Here is a 15,017-nt window from a genome sequence, read left to right on the forward strand (position 1 = left end):
GGAGAGAAGATGAATAATTAATGATCTCTAGGTAGTTTACTAAAACACAGACCCATTTCCCAAACAGCCTTTCTAAATAGGACATTTTCATTTATGCCTAAACTTGAAGAGCCTGTGGATGTTACTCTGAAGGCTAATGATGACCATTTAAATATCATAGAATCACAGAGCTAGAAGAGACCTCAGGAGTCATCAAATCCAGCCCCCTGCCCAAGGCAGGACCAATCCCAACTAAATCAATCCAGCCAGGGCTCTCTCAAGCTGAGAAACACCTCTAGGGATGGAGATTCCACCACCTCCCTAGGTAACCTATTCCAGTGCTTCCCCACCCTCCTAGTGAAAGTTTTTCCTAATATCCAAACTAGACCTCTCCCACTGTAACTTGAGACCATTGCTCCTTGTTCTGCATTTGTCACCACTGAGAACAGCCTCTCGCCAGCCTCTTTGAAACTCCCTTCAGGAAGTTGAAGACTGCTCTCAAATCCCCCCTCACTCTTCTCTTCTGCAGACTAAATAAACCCAAATCTCTCAGCCTCTCCTCGTAGGTCATGTGTTCCAGCCCCTCATCATTTTGGTCACCCTCCGCCAGACCCTCGCCAATGCGCCCACATCCTTTTTATAGTGGAGGGCCCAGAACTGGACACAATACTCCAGATGTGGCCTCACCAGAGCTGAATAAAGGGGAATAATCACTTCTCTGGATCTGCTGGCAATGCTCCTCCTAATGCACCACAATATGCCATTAGCCCTCTTGGCTACCAGGACACACTGTTGACTCATATCCAGTTTCTCATCCACTGTAACCCCCAGGTCCTTTTCTGCAGGACTGCTACTTAGCCATTCGGTCCCCAGCCTGTAACAGTGCTGGGGATTCTTCCATCCCAAGTGCAGGACTCTGCACTTGTCCTTGTTGAACCTCATCAGATTTTTTTTGGCCCAATCCTCTTATCTGTCCAGGTCACTCTGGACCCTATCACTGCCCTCCAGCATATCTACCTCTTTCCCTAGCTTAGTGTCATCTGCGAACTTGCTGAGGGTGCAATCCATCCTCTCATCCAGGTCATTAATAAAGATGTTGAACAAAATCAGTCCTAGAACACATCCTTGGGGCACTCTGCTGTTAATGGTCACTGCTGATTATTTTAACTATCATGCGGTTTTCAGTACAGCATGATCACTATGCATTCTGAGTGCTGGCTCTATCAGTTACTTCAATGCTTTATATACCAAGTGATTAAGAAGCACAAAATAGGTGTGTTAACAAAGTCATCCTCCCATTTATACACTTATCCAGCAGCACAAACTCTTGTTTTTGGATTGATGAGGGATGGCCCATTAAAGATTTAAAACACAAAGATTTCTAAGAGGCAGCACATTCTCATTTAATTAATTAGGAAGCTAATTAGTATGATGCTCAATTTGATTAGATGGGAGGGATAGTTTTCAGCCTTGAACCTTTGCAGAAACATTGATCCAGATTGCTTTGACACACTCACGTAGGGCCTAATCACTACATGGCCCCTTCAGCAGAATGCTAGAAGGCACATGTCCCTTGACAATAGTAATGTAAGCTATTGATTGTGGGCTAGGCAAGTTTCAGGCAGCACTGTGGAGCAGGAAGAAATTATCAATAATATAATTGCTGCGTTTATCCACTCCCAGCAGATGGAGTGCAGCGCACTGAAATCATATTAGCATTAGCTAAACAACACGTCTCACCGAGCATCTAATTGGGCAATTGCTAGCAGAGAATGCCCTTGTGAGCCAATGCAGGATCAGTAACTTTGGCTAAACTCCACTGAGCCTTCAGTAACATCAACTCTCTGCCCCCCACCCTCAGTGATTATACCCTTCCATAACGGGCAGAAAGTCGATTATCTCGGTGCTCTCTGATCTGGGAAAAGCAGCTTTTCTACAATTGCCTCCCGCCAAAACCGCCGTTCTGTGCGAAACGCAGCCCTTGCTGTTCAATACCAAGAGTGCAGGAGTCTGGCGCAGCATTCGCTTGCGAGGGCAGAGTCTCATGTGCCTTGGTAGATTGCTCTGGAGAAGCTCCATCACATGCCAGCATCCCAGCACAAACACCCCCTCATCCTGCTGCTTTCTAGGGAACCAGCTGTGTCGTGGCATGGTGCTTGGTTACTGGATTAATTCACTGATTCCCTTCCCTCCCTGCCCCATTGTGTCCCTGGCAAACCATGTTTGTTTTGTAAGGCTAGCTGGTGGGTTTGGAACTGAAAGCACATTGCCTGAATGCTCTGAGAAAACTGGAACATTAGTTCCCACTACCACATACTCCGCCCCCAGTTCAGAAGTTTTTGCCGCTACGTACAGTCTGACCAACCCCACAAGCATCGTGTGACTTGAGTCACCTGTGCCTCAAGGAGGAGAAACAGCCAGTGGGTTAGTTTTAGTGGCAGGAGCGTTTCTGCTGATGTAGCCTGGGTGTCTAGATCCTTCCGAGCTCTCCTTGTTATCAAAGATACAGGCAATCTGCAAGGTGAACAGGCATGCGGCCAACGGGTCCTCTGCCCTCCTCACTAAAATAACCAAGGGAGAGAGGAGGATGGTAGAACAGCATGGCATTTATTGGAATCACATTGGTCTTCTATGAACCCCTAGCAAGACACATAGCTCTTCGTCTTCAAAGAACGCTTGCTTTTGTAAAGCAGAGATTTGCACGGCCCTAGCACATGGCGTTACCAGCCCAGAACACAGCACTACTGGAAGATGCTCCCTGCCCCACAGAAATAAGAGCCTGGTAGCCTAATGAAACAACCTACTAAGACTGAGCCGATGGGCCCTTTCGCCAGGCGATGGGCCTAGGGACTCCGTGTGACTCACACGGAGTCGCAACCTGCTCCCATGCATAGCCACTTTCGGCGTTCCAGTCAAACAGGTTCAGTATGTCCATAAAACGAGAAAGTTTTGATCATTTACGGACACAGGCAGTCAACATTCAATTACAGCCTCTTCCCCTCCCCCCACTTCTCAGTTTCTTCCTGTGCAATCTGCCCGGAAGATGGGTATGGCTGAAATACTTTTGTAAACAATTCTTGCTGTATTCCAACCCTCCTCATTAGTGGATAGTTTTAAGGACCAGATGATTAGAATTAAAACGACAAGTCTGATCTCAGACTATTTTAAAAACAACGGAACTGTTTAAGGTGGAAGTCAGCCTCCCCCCGGCCCCCTTGCCATGCTACACACTTCCTAGGGAGATGGGGCTATGAAAGAGACCCTCATGCAAGTCTGTGCTAGAGGCTCCACGCTGCTGCCAAACATGGGCAGGACGCAGGCCCAGCATGCAATGGAGGAAGCTCTCTTTAAACTAGGACAAGAGACTGAATTCCTACAGTCTTGATCTCTCCACTCAGACTCTGGTGACCCTCCCTCCTGCCTCTTGCAACGCCGCCGTTAGTCTTCTCCACACAGACTTAACAGCAACGCATGTTAGTTTAATTGCAACAGCTAGGTCAGCCGTTCTGATCACAAGACATTCGCTAACAAAGGGCACCCAAAGGGCTTGTGGTCTGTACAAATGGCTTCAGCCATTAAATCAAGCCCTGACTGCGCCACGAAGACGGGGGATATTTTTACTAAAGCCCCAAACCCGGCCCGCCTCTGCACTCCAGCCCCTCGTAAAAACAAACATGCTGCCTCGAAACGAAGCGCACAAAGCCTCATTGTATGACACAGCCATGGGATAAATTACAGCTTAGAGCATTTTAATGGCACTATTTACATATGTACAATATAACTTAATTTATAGAGGGTATTTTAAATGGAATGTGTCCTTTGCATGGCCTAGCTGCTAATAAAACAATCTGGAATTGATCGAGGCGGCCCCCTGGAGACGGCTGCGAGCCGCAGTGTGGGAGGGAGCCTGCCAGCACACTGCTAACCCAGTTGTGGGGTTAGATGAGGTACAGAGGAGTGGAGTCTTGCGCGGACAGTGCCCATGATCCTGGGTCCTTGCTGGCACAGGACTAGACGCCGTTGGCACTGGCCTTGCTGCTCTGAGATGCTTCCATTTTGGTCTGGGGTAAGAGAAAGTTATAGGCTTAAAAAACCCAATCCCCAGTCCAAACATGTTCATCAAAATTCAACAAATGCCAGGCTTTTCAAAGCAATTCAGGGTGGAAATACATCTTCCAATACCCGTTCGTAGTTATTGATGTAGGAAAGGGATTTTGGCAGACAGCTGGTGTCCATGTGTTTGGAACAAGACGGCACATTTCTCCAGTTAGGAGAATTCAAAGTTAGGATAAATAGAATTCAAAGGTGCATGGATTGCCCATCATACAGGTGGAACCTCTAGTCCAGCTCTCTCCGGTCTGGCAACATCCGTGGTCCGGCATGGTTTCAATGAGCCAGATGTCCACTTAGCAGGGGTGTGGCCAAGTTTCCCACAGTCCCATAAAGTTTGTTTATAGTCACCAGGTCTGGCGCTCGATGTTCTGTGCTGTTCTTTAGCCCTAACCTACCCCTCAATATTGTCTCAGAGCCCAGCAAGCAGGGGCAGTGTCAGTGATGCTAGACAATATCGACCTCCTATGACTCGGCAAATTCTCTGGTTTGGCACCGGTCAGGCCCTGAGGGTGCCGGACTAGAGAGGTTCAACCTGTAGAAAGAATGGGCAAGCCCTCTGCAGTTCTAAAGGTCTGTTTAGAACTTCCCTAGTTCAACCAACCTATACAATCTGGCCTAGATCTGCTAGCAGCTCACCTTTCCTGGGGGAGGCTGGACAGATACTTCAGGGTCTGGTAACTTCTCCAAAGGCTGCGATATGAATTCTTCTGCCTTCGAGAGAAGATTATTAAAGGTGTTTTAACGTGCAGGTTTACCCACGTCCCAGCCAGAACACAGCAGTTCTCTGTGATGCACCCCTAGTTTTAATGGTAGATGCTGGGGATTCCATTTCTTCGCTTTGGAAGCTAGTCCACAGCCACCCTCTATTAGGAAATCGGTAAGTTTTTATTTTTTAAACTCTCACTATTGCTGCTAATTTGACCCCTTGGATCACACTAACTCACTCATCCAACTTTGGTGATCAGATCTTTTTGCACCAGTTTTTTCTGGCCGCACATAGTTTCACGAGCTAGTTTGCCCCCAACTCCTCCAATTCTTTAGGTTAATGCCCTCTGGAAAAAGTCTCCATGGGAGGAGCTTCTAACAGGATTCATAATTGAATCGTCGTCTCACAGCTGAAGTGTGAGCAGAGGTAGCAGCACGTGACTGTGTTAGGGAAAATGAGTTGGAAAACGATCTCCCGAGAGCTCTGCTGACAATCAGCGGGGGCGTTCTTTCGAACGGTCAGCAAGGCTTTCAGCACTAGTGCAAGATGCGATGCCACTGCAGCTTCCTCTGCCCTTTCAACCCTCTCCTGCTGGGGTGACCGAGTGGCAGACAGGAACCCTTGCCTAGCCCAAGAGTGTCTATTCCTTCCCGCGCACTATTCACAAATGCTGGCTAAGGAGGCCAGACCAGGGATACTCCGATAAGGTTCGGTCATTCATGCTTCTCAAGTCTGCTGCATTTCCTACAGATCTGATACTCATTTGCAGGGCTTGACAAACACACTCGCCCATGGTGAGTTGATTTTACCAGCTGGCGAGTGCAGGGGCGGACTGGCCTGGTGGGCCGTTGTAACGGGCTGGCCGAAGCCCGCACTATGGGCAGCGCAGCCCGATCCGGTCCGCCGGCCGTGAAGGAGCAGAGCGCCGCTGGGGAGGGGGAAGTGCGGCGATTCTCAGTGCCGGGCTGCCTGCGTGCAGCTCCGGTGTGAGGAGGCGGGCGCGAGCCAGAGGGCGGGACGCCAGGACACTGGCGTGACCCAGCGTCCTGATGTCACGGCCGGCAACCGCTGGATTCAGAAAGGCTCCGGCAACCCTGCAAAGTGGAAGGCAGAAGCCAGGTAGGGCTGGGACTGGGGCTAGGGCTGGGCAGGGGCTGTGCTGAGTGGAGGGGAAGGGAAGGGGAAAAATATGGGGAAAGGGCTTGTGCTGAGAAGCAGCAGCAGCAGAAAGGGCAAGTCACTAAGGCACAGGGTGGAGGGGAGAAATGCCAGGAGGCCAAGTGGAGAAAATGAGGAAAAGGGCAGGGGGGAGGGGTCAGTGGGAGGGGGAACAGGATGATGCTGGGAGACGAGAGGGTAAGGGCACTGGGGGCTGGGTGGGGGGGGGGGAGGTGCTGGGAGAAGGCTTGAAAGAAGCCTTCTCCCAGCACCTCCCCCTGCCCCCCCCCCCCAGCTCCCATTGCCCTTACCCTCTCCTCTCCCAGCATCACCCTGTGGGCAAGAGGAAGGCAGGGATGGGGCAAGGCATGTGTGAGGGCACAGAGGCATGAGGGGAACGGGGGCAGAGGGTGGGGAGGGGGTGGGCATCAGGGAAAAAGAGGGCAAAGGGGGCAGGGGCAGTGAGGGAAGGGGGAGGCACCAGGAGGGGGCAGGGCTAAGGGAAGGTGCAGGTGCCAGGGGATTCTGGGGTGGAGCAGGAGGGCAGACACTTGCAGGGGAGGGACCAGCACCAGAGGAGAGAGGCAGGGCAGGTGTGTAGAGGGAGGTGTTAGGAGAGGGGATGAGGAGGGGGTCGCTCACATGATCAGAGTGGGGCTACTGGAGGAGCGGGCATGGGGGAGAGAAGGGCTGGTGGAGGGGGGCAGGTCTCAGGAAGGCTGAGTGAGAAGGGCAGGAATCAGGACAGCAGAGGAGGGTGAGGAGTGGGGGGGCAGCAGGCACCAGGGGAGCTGATGAAGCAAGGGGAGGAGACATGGCAGCAGAGGGAAAAGGTAGGTTTATAAGATATTTATTAATAATCTATTAGTAATTATTGTTCTTATTCTTTTTAGGAATTTATGCCATTAAAAAAAAAAAAAAAACACTTGAGGAGGGTGGCGAGTCCCTTTTGTCTGGCTAGTAGGGTTTCCCATAATTTGTCGAGCCCTGCTCATTTGCAAAGCGTCATTTCCTCACCTTTCTTCCTTGCACAAGGGGTGCAGAATCCACTAAGGTTTCTTTAGCTTCGCACACTGGTGCTTCTGCGGCAGCCTCACTAACCCGAACCTGAGGAAAGAAGAAACAGCTCAATATGGCTGTTTGTATTTTACACAGACTCACGCTCCAAGCCAGTGAGTAGAGAGGCAAAAGCGGAGTTCCTTAGCCCCATGATTCCTACACTGTTTAGGTCCAATCTCCATCCAAGTCTGCTTTTAGGCAACAATTAGAACATTAATAAGGAAAAGGCAAGCAAAAAAGTGCTCGCTTACGCATCTGACTTGTCCGGGCAGAAGCATGTCCAGTTTGCATAATGGACAGACGCTTCGCACTAGGATTTATACTGCAGGAGCATCTCAAGCACGCCAAGGGCTGGGCAGATGTGGGATGACTAAGCCCCTGGAGTAACAGAAGGATAGATCTTCAGTGAAGCTCAGCACACTTCACCTCCACCTACAGCCAACTGAAGCAGTGAGCGGGCCGCTCCTCTGCAAAGCAGGTCTCAGGTTAATTACTTAGTCACTCCAAGCAGCCCACATGGACATGTTCACGGGAAAGACCAAGCCTCAGGCTGTCGGCTTGCAAGTTCTATTAACCCCCAAACCGAGCATACGAACACGCCACTGGAGGAAGTACTGGACTAACAGCGAGACAGCAGCTGTGCTGAGAGCACCGCCGAGGAGGCGGACCAATTCTGTGTGTCCGTTGCCTGGTACCAGCCCATCGGTCTGTCTGCGTTCAGCTGTTCTCTCAGCTTTTCCTTCCATGGTAATCTCTTTGGGGCAGGGACTGTTGGGTTGATTTGTTCTGGGTCAATACAGCACCATGGGGCACAGGTCCATGACCGGGGCTCATGAGAACCTTGGTAACTGGCACTTTTGAAGCCAATACAGGTAGGACCTCCCTGGTCCCGGACAAGAGAGTTTAACGGACCAGGGAACATTGGGGGGCGGCACTTCCCTACTGGCCTCCTCTTCAGCCACTTGGCACTGCTGTCCCTGGTCCCCTGGCTACAGCAGCCCTGCAGGCTCTGCTCCCAGCAACCATGGTGCTGGAGCTCTGTAGTTCAGCAACATCCATGGCCATCCTGGACCACAGTGGTTCAAGCTGTGCTGCTGTTTCCAGTATCTAAGCTGAGCCCTCAAGTTTTTCACAGGATGGGAGCCCTGTACAACATGAGATGTTTCATCACCAAGTTTGTTAGCTTCCAGCATGGTGACTAATTTATTAGGGCAGCCATAAAAATGCAGATAAGCAGCGTGAACCCCCATCCATCACTATCTCTACAGAGGCAGCTGGGAAATGTCCCGCTTGACTTGAGGTCACCCAGTTGGTACAGGTCCCCACGCACCAGCTAGTCACTACGTCAACCCGCTGTGTCAGAGCGAGTGTCTGGCAGGACACGTGCCGGGTGTGACGGACGCTTGGTGTGCAGCTAAATCCTTTGACCCTGCTGAAAGATTTTAACTGGGACCACGTCCAGAGGCTACCTGCTGCTCTGCAGCCCACTCACCTCATTCTGCGACACCTGAGCAGGTTTCGGCTTCACGTCTATCAAGTACAAGGCACGAGAAAGCAGCAGCAGCGAAGGAGGCACATTCTCCTTTAGATGTAGATCTAGCCACTACAGAAGGGGGGAGAGGAGGGAAAGAGGGTGATTTAGAATTGGTTCAGTCTCAGCTGTTTAAACATCAGTTCACAGAGGATCCTTTAGCACTTGTTCTCCGGAAGAGCTCTGGAGATCACGCTGCTCAAGATTCAGCCTAGTTCCAGAGGTGAAAGGCAGCAGCTGTTTACCAGCTCACAGCAGCAATAAATAGTTTCAAAGGGCAGCGAGGACGACGGCACACGGTGAAGCTGGAGGGGAAGTTGAGGAACGCAGGTTAGCTACTGGGGACTGCGAGACTGGCATTGATTTTCCTGTGGCAATAGGGCTGTTAAGTGTTCAGGCTGCCACTTTATATTGTATCTAGCAGTGGCAATGGCTGCCCTGACCACTGAGGAATAAGACCCCCTCCCCAGTTCAGAGTTCCAGCAGTGCGAGGCGGGGGTGCCACCAACACTGGCAATGTTTAAAGAAATGCAGATCTCTTTCTAAAAGATCTACTCCGGGAATTATTGTGGGGGCATTCTCTGGCCTGCGTTTTGTAGGAGGACAGACTAGCGGCTCACAAACGGCCCCTTCTCACCTTGGAATCTGCGATTCCCTATACAGACGAGTTCCAATGTCTTATCTGCCCCAGCACTGCCCTCTTACACATGCAAGGCCTTCCTTGCTCCAGCCGCCTAAGTAACCCCTGGGGTGCTGCGGCCTTGACAGGTACACGCACGCAGTGCTCATCAGCCACCATCTTTTTCAACTGGGCATTAGCACCAGCAACATGCTTTGTCGTGCAGGTCGGCCGCGCACACGAGGATCCGTTACAAGACAGCGGTGTGAATGTTCAGGGCAAGACCGATCAGCTCTCAAAGCCGGTCTGGCTGAAGACTGAGCATGGCCCCTTTAAGGGCCGTATACATCCAGGCTGCAGCACTCCAAGACTTCAGGAGTGGGCAAGGCCCTACTTGCCTGGCTGAGCTGTTCTTTCAGCTGCTCCTCGGTGAGCCCCAGTGACCTCATGCCTCTGGCCCTGCACGCACTCTGCAGCTCGGACACACTGAGCCCACCGACACCTTCCTTAGCGATCATCTGCAAGGGAAAGGGACAGTCACAGCCAGGGCTCCTAAAGCGCAAACCCTAGTTCATTCACTACGGCCGGCAGCACAGAGCTGCAAGCTTGTACTAGAGGGGAGCAAAGAACAAACAAGTCAATCCCTGCTAGTGCCAGGAGGGAAGGGAACAGAACTGGGATTCAGCAGCAGACAGCCCATTCCCGACTGCCTAGCTGCATGCTGAACAGCTAAAATTGAGCCTGATCCTCCAAGTGCTTACACATGAGAAACTCCACGCTCCTGGGGGCTCCTACAGAACTGCAGAGCAGCCACTCACAGGGAACTTAACTCACATGCATAAAGATTTTCAGGGCTGGATTTGTAAAAATTGGTCTATCACATATGCTTAAGTCTGACGCAGCCAGGAGCTGGGACGTAGCCGATTAACAAAAAGCCCTCGGAGTCTTCATTCATGGCTCATGATAGTGCCAGATTTCCTCATGCACCATGCTCCCAAGCTCAGACAGTGACAGGAATGAATTTGGCACAACTGCACCCTGAATTCAGATCACTAGTTACAGCAGTAACGGCCCAAAGTTCCTATAGAACTAGGCATGACAAAACTGTAGTAGCACAAGAGACGGGGCTTTGCAATTTTTCACTGCTACAGGCTCCTGAGACCCCAGGAGGCCACCACCTTAATTCTGAACACCCACCCTGAGTCATCGGAGACGTGTTCCTCAGTAGACCCAATAGAAGGCACTGGAAGGCTCAATTACTAACCCTCTACTTCCTCAGAGCCGCTCATGGGATAACCCGATTATAAAACAGTAAGAATCACCCCTCCCCAATCACATGGGCAGCAACACACCTATAGTATCAGAGAAGCAAACAGCATCTCAGAGAGGGAAAATTACCAATGTTCCCCGAAAGCTGAGCGGGTCAGGTGGCCACCCAGGAGAGATTCAAATGCTGCACACCCGTATAATGGAGCACCCACAGTGCCCGTAGCATGTGTGCCTACAAGTGGTCCACATCCACACATGCATTGGTGCACATAAAAGTTATTCTACACATGGATGGAAAGAGTTAGAAGGAACATTGGAAGTAACTAGCAAAACCAGAATAGAATCCAGGTGCCTGTACTAATCATCAGATCACACCGAGTCTGTGCTATTTGGTTTAGTCTCTTACCTCATCATCTGCTTTTATAGACCTGAGCTGCATCAAAAGCTGGAAGCGCAGCAAGTTATTGGTGCCAATGGGCTGTAGTTCGAGCAGCTTGCAGAGGGCTACCAACTGTGGCCGTTCTAAGTGCTCCAGAGTCAGCTCATCCTCAAAGAGTTTGGAGAAGCGCACGATCTCCTGGGTGCTGGGCTGCTGGCCTGTATGACGAACCTGCACGACAAAGCCAAGGCATCAGCTAGGATGTTCCTCAGCAGCCACTGGCAGAGCTAGAAGCAGAAACTAGGCCACCTGGATCCAGTCCTCACTCTCACACTCCCCCCAGCCATGTCACGTCAGGGTTTTTGTTGGTAGCCAATAAAGTCCAGGGTCTGAAAACAGAAGATTGTTTCTAGGATGCTCTGAGACTTTGCATAAGGAAGTTTAAGTGGCGAAAGGTTTTTCTCTCTGCTGGTTAAAATAAGAATGAAGATAAAGACAAACACACCAGTTGGGCACAAGTTCCCCTGGTTTCCCAGGGCAGTGGCCACAACAGGGAAATCAGTTTACCAATAACCCTCAGTGTTTATACATGCCTGGTAGCAAGGTTCTGCCAGGTTTTAAGTTTCAACAGTGGGCACAATGGCTGCAGCTCTTTGACTGATGGACAGGCACAATTTTCTTCCTCCATTTAGCATTCGTTTTAAAACAGACCATCGCCACCCACTGAAACTTGTAATCAAGGAATTGCAGCTTCTCTGATCCTGAGCATGTCAGATAAGCTGACCAGTGCAGTTACAGTCCACAGGCTGGTTTAAACAGCAATATTTTGATTCGTAACCTGTATAGAAACAAACACTTCACACATGCTGGAAGGTGGACGAGAATTTATCTCTGAATCTATTTTGCAAGGTTGCTTTGCAGACTGTACAACTTTGAAGGCTCTGGAGCCTGGAGGTAAGCGAGTATGGATTTGCAGGGCTTGACAAATCACTGTTTCTACTCGCCCGTGGCAAGTAGATTTCAGCCGGTCGCCCTGTTCACCGGCGGCACACGCATGCACAATGTGGAGCTGGCGAGTAGATTTTGCCGTTGTTTGTCAAGCCCTGTGGATTTGTATCCACCCACCTTGTCATCCTGCTACACTGGACGGCAGATACTTTTCTTAGCCTCTCCAGCTTATTTTACTATGTGCTGTACCTGCTGCACATAGGAAGAGAACTGCTTGGTGGCCTCTCCTGTATCAGCTTTGTTTCTTCTGGCCATTTCCGCAATCGTCTCCTGCAGGAATCTCGCAAGCTCCAATTTCGCACTTAATTTCTTTCTCTGTTTTTCTTCCTTAATTTGGGAGATAAAAAGTAGTTAGAGGGTCAACTGGAACTCCAGGGGAGAGGAGGGTGGGATAAGTTTCCTTCCCTTTGTTACTTTGAAGGCCTTGATTAACTACCCCAACACTTCCAGAAACCTAACTTACTTTTCAACACTACTGCTGACTAATCTTGGCACTTTGGCTTGGACAACCAAACTACAGGTCAGTTTCAGTCCCACTCGCTAGAGAGATGCTATCAATACAAGTTTTTTTACTGAATATTCTTCATAGAAATAAAGTTTTAATATATTGTGTGCGAAAGCAAGAGTAAGCCTAGATTTTGAGCTAGGATTAGTGGATGACGACGCTCCAGGATTCCTATGGTTAACAACAGAGGTTGCATCATTGGTATATCTTTTGCATCCAAAGAGTGCTTTAAATTCACATGGTTTGAAGTCAGGAGTGTCTCTCTAACACTGGCTTGATCATAGCTGTAGGAAGCACATTGCACTGGACTGGCCACATAAGGGACAATTTACACAAACCCATAGTATTGAAATTGCAGCAAAACCTGATAATGTGAACCACATTCTGCCAGGCACTAATCACTCGGGAAATTTTGATTAAAAAAAGCCAAAACATGGATCAGCAAAGAGAAAAAGGCAAGAGGTGAGCTATAGGAGGGTTGTATCCTTTATTTAAAGTCTTCGCTGTGTTGCATGTAGCCACTCTGAGCCATAGGAGAGCAAGCTTCAAATTCTGCTGTAGCTCTGCATATGTGAGCCCACTTGGAGCAAGAACATTTGAGCCAGGTGCACAGGTAGGCAAGGCTGAAGAGATTTACAGTGCTGGGTGCAGTCAACAGCTGGGAAGATGTGATGGAACAGATGCGTGGATGAGTATCAGGCACAGCAGCAAGAAATAAAGGACCCAGATTTCAGCTATTATCGGCTGCAAAAGAACATAAGAACGGCCGTACTGGGTCAGACCAAAGGTCCATCTAGCCCAGTATCCTGTCTGCCGACAGTGGCCAGCACCAGGTGTCCCAGAGGGGGTGGACCGAAGACAATGATCAAGCGATTTGTCTCCTGCCATCCCTCTCCAGCCTCTGACAAACAGAGGCCAAGGACACCATTTTATCCCCTGGCTAATAGCCTTTTATGGACCTAACCTCCATGAATTTATCCAGCTTCTCTTTAAACTCTATTATAGTCCTAGCCTTCACAGCCTCCTCTAGCAAGGAGTTCCACAGGTTGACAACACGCTGTGTGAAGAAGAACTTCCTTTTATTAGTTTTAAACCTGCTACCCATTAATTTCATTTGGTGTCCTCTAGTTCTTCTATTATGGGAACTAATAAATAAACTAATAAAGGAATGAGCTGGTAGTGGGCAAACAACACCCCAGCTATAGGATACTGACAAGGGCTGGGAAATTGATAGAAATAATGGGCCATGTAGAACTTTATGGCTTCAGGTGGTTTTGGTTGAAGAGTAAAGGGCAAATGTTGCTTTGGGACATACGGGAAAGCCTCATGGAAGTCAATGGAAACTGTCCACGTGTGACGCTAGCATCTTGGCCCACAATCTCCTCTCAAGGATCTAATCAAAATGTTGGTGAAGTGAAAACTAAACAGTATTTAGCTCCTGCCTTCCCACTCTCAGCACGGTATGTCTGACTTATTGCTCTGCCTGAGTGATAAGACGCACCCGATGAAAATAATCCTAAGAATTTTTAGTGGCCATCTACCAGACACAGCACAGGGATCTATGTCAGGGCAGATCCTGAAGAAGGAGGAAAAGCATACCTTCTAACGACTAAGGATGAAAAAGAAATTGGCGGAGGGAAGAGGAAACAAGACAGAGAAAACAGCCCATTCTGGGGACGATACTCCTTAAACCCTTTATTTCTCGTGTACTATGCTAGTCTTCAGTGAGTAACTAAGTAACCTTGCTGCAGACCCCTTCAAGTGATCCATGTCTCTGACCCTAATCAATAGAATATCCAAGTGCCTCACAATCATTCATGGATTTTAGCCTCACAGTATTATCCCCTAAAAATGAAGAACGAACAAACTGAGCTACAGGGTAGAGTAAGTGACTCAGCCAAGGTCACACTTGAGCAAAGAATTGAACCCAGGTTTTCCACTTAGACCAATCTTTCTACACTTGCTTAACCTTACTATTTCCTGATGAGCACTAACAATAATTCATCATGGCAGGATGTTAATTCAGCTTCTAGCAGCATGGCTCTGGTTAGCTGCTATCCTAATATACTTCTAAGATTGCATCTGTTATTCAAGTTAATGGAGGCTGCTCTCTCAACAGCCCGGTACACAAACCTTTTTTGATTCAGTCTCAAAAGTTGAGGGCAACATTTCAGGAAAGAGTTTTAGAAACACAGGTAACAGGAACTCCATGAAGGGCACAATGATGAACACCAAGAAGGGAACCAGTCGGAAGAGATCAGCACATGTCCTCAGTAGCTGCAGAAAGGCACAGCAAAGGTTATTTTTCATTGGACAGACATAAAAGAAAACCTAGCTTGGGGCCAATAATTAAGGCTTTTCACAGGCACTCTAGTACAAGTTTTGCCACTCATTTTAGATAACCAGCGTGTTTACCAGCATGGTATCTAAACTAAAGACTTATCACTTGGGCTCTGGAATGAATAGAGCTTTTACGACTGCACCTGTGTACTTAAAACAACAGCTCCGTCCACTTCTGAAGTGCCTCAGCAATCATCCCACCTGTCTAACATCTTGCAAGAACTGGTGGGCCACAGAGACTGAATGCTCCTCTCATTTCAGAGGGGTTCTTCCAATGTAAGGGCCCTTGGCAGAACCCAGCAGGCCTAAGTCTCAGGGGGTAGCCAGGACTGTATCTGCAAAAAACAATGA

The 15,017-nt window shown here is 49.3% G+C and overlaps 1 protein-coding gene across 7 annotated transcripts in view; it reads right to left on the reverse strand.

Annotated features, from left to right (window-relative positions):
* Nucleotides 1-15,017, reverse strand: part of LETM2 (leucine zipper and EF-hand containing transmembrane protein 2) — a 43,907-nt gene that overhangs the window by 25,537 nt on the left and 3,353 nt on the right. For 2 of the 7 annotated variants that reach the window (XR_012897982.2, XR_012897983.2), the window contains exons 4-11: nt 14,460-14,603; nt 12,011-12,148; nt 10,841-11,044; nt 9,564-9,683; nt 8,508-8,618; nt 6,974-7,063; nt 4,729-4,803; nt 2,373-2,540 (exon numbers count right to left, since the gene is read on the reverse strand). Coding sequence is in view for 5 of the 7 variants with exons in the window: in XM_075910993.2 (XP_075767108.2) it covers nt 3,990-4,040; nt 4,729-4,803; nt 6,974-7,063; nt 8,508-8,618; nt 9,564-9,683; nt 10,841-11,044; nt 12,011-12,148; nt 14,460-14,603 (933 nt within the window). In the remaining 2 variants the exon portion in view is untranslated. Of the gene's footprint in view, nt 1-2; nt 2,541-2,565; nt 4,041-4,728; nt 4,804-4,833; nt 5,893-6,973; nt 7,064-8,507; nt 8,619-9,563; nt 9,684-10,840; nt 11,045-12,010; nt 12,149-14,459; nt 14,604-15,017 lie in introns of those variants that run through there. The other 5 variants (XM_075910991.2, XM_075910992.2, XM_075910994.2 and 2 more) reach the window with 4 other exon arrangements.

This window comes from Pelodiscus sinensis, chromosome 28 (genome assembly GCF_052426305.1).
Source record: "Pelodiscus sinensis isolate ZL-2025 chromosome 28, ASM5242630v1, whole genome shotgun sequence".
NCBI classification, from domain to species: Eukaryota; Metazoa; Chordata; order Testudines; family Trionychidae; genus Pelodiscus; species Pelodiscus sinensis.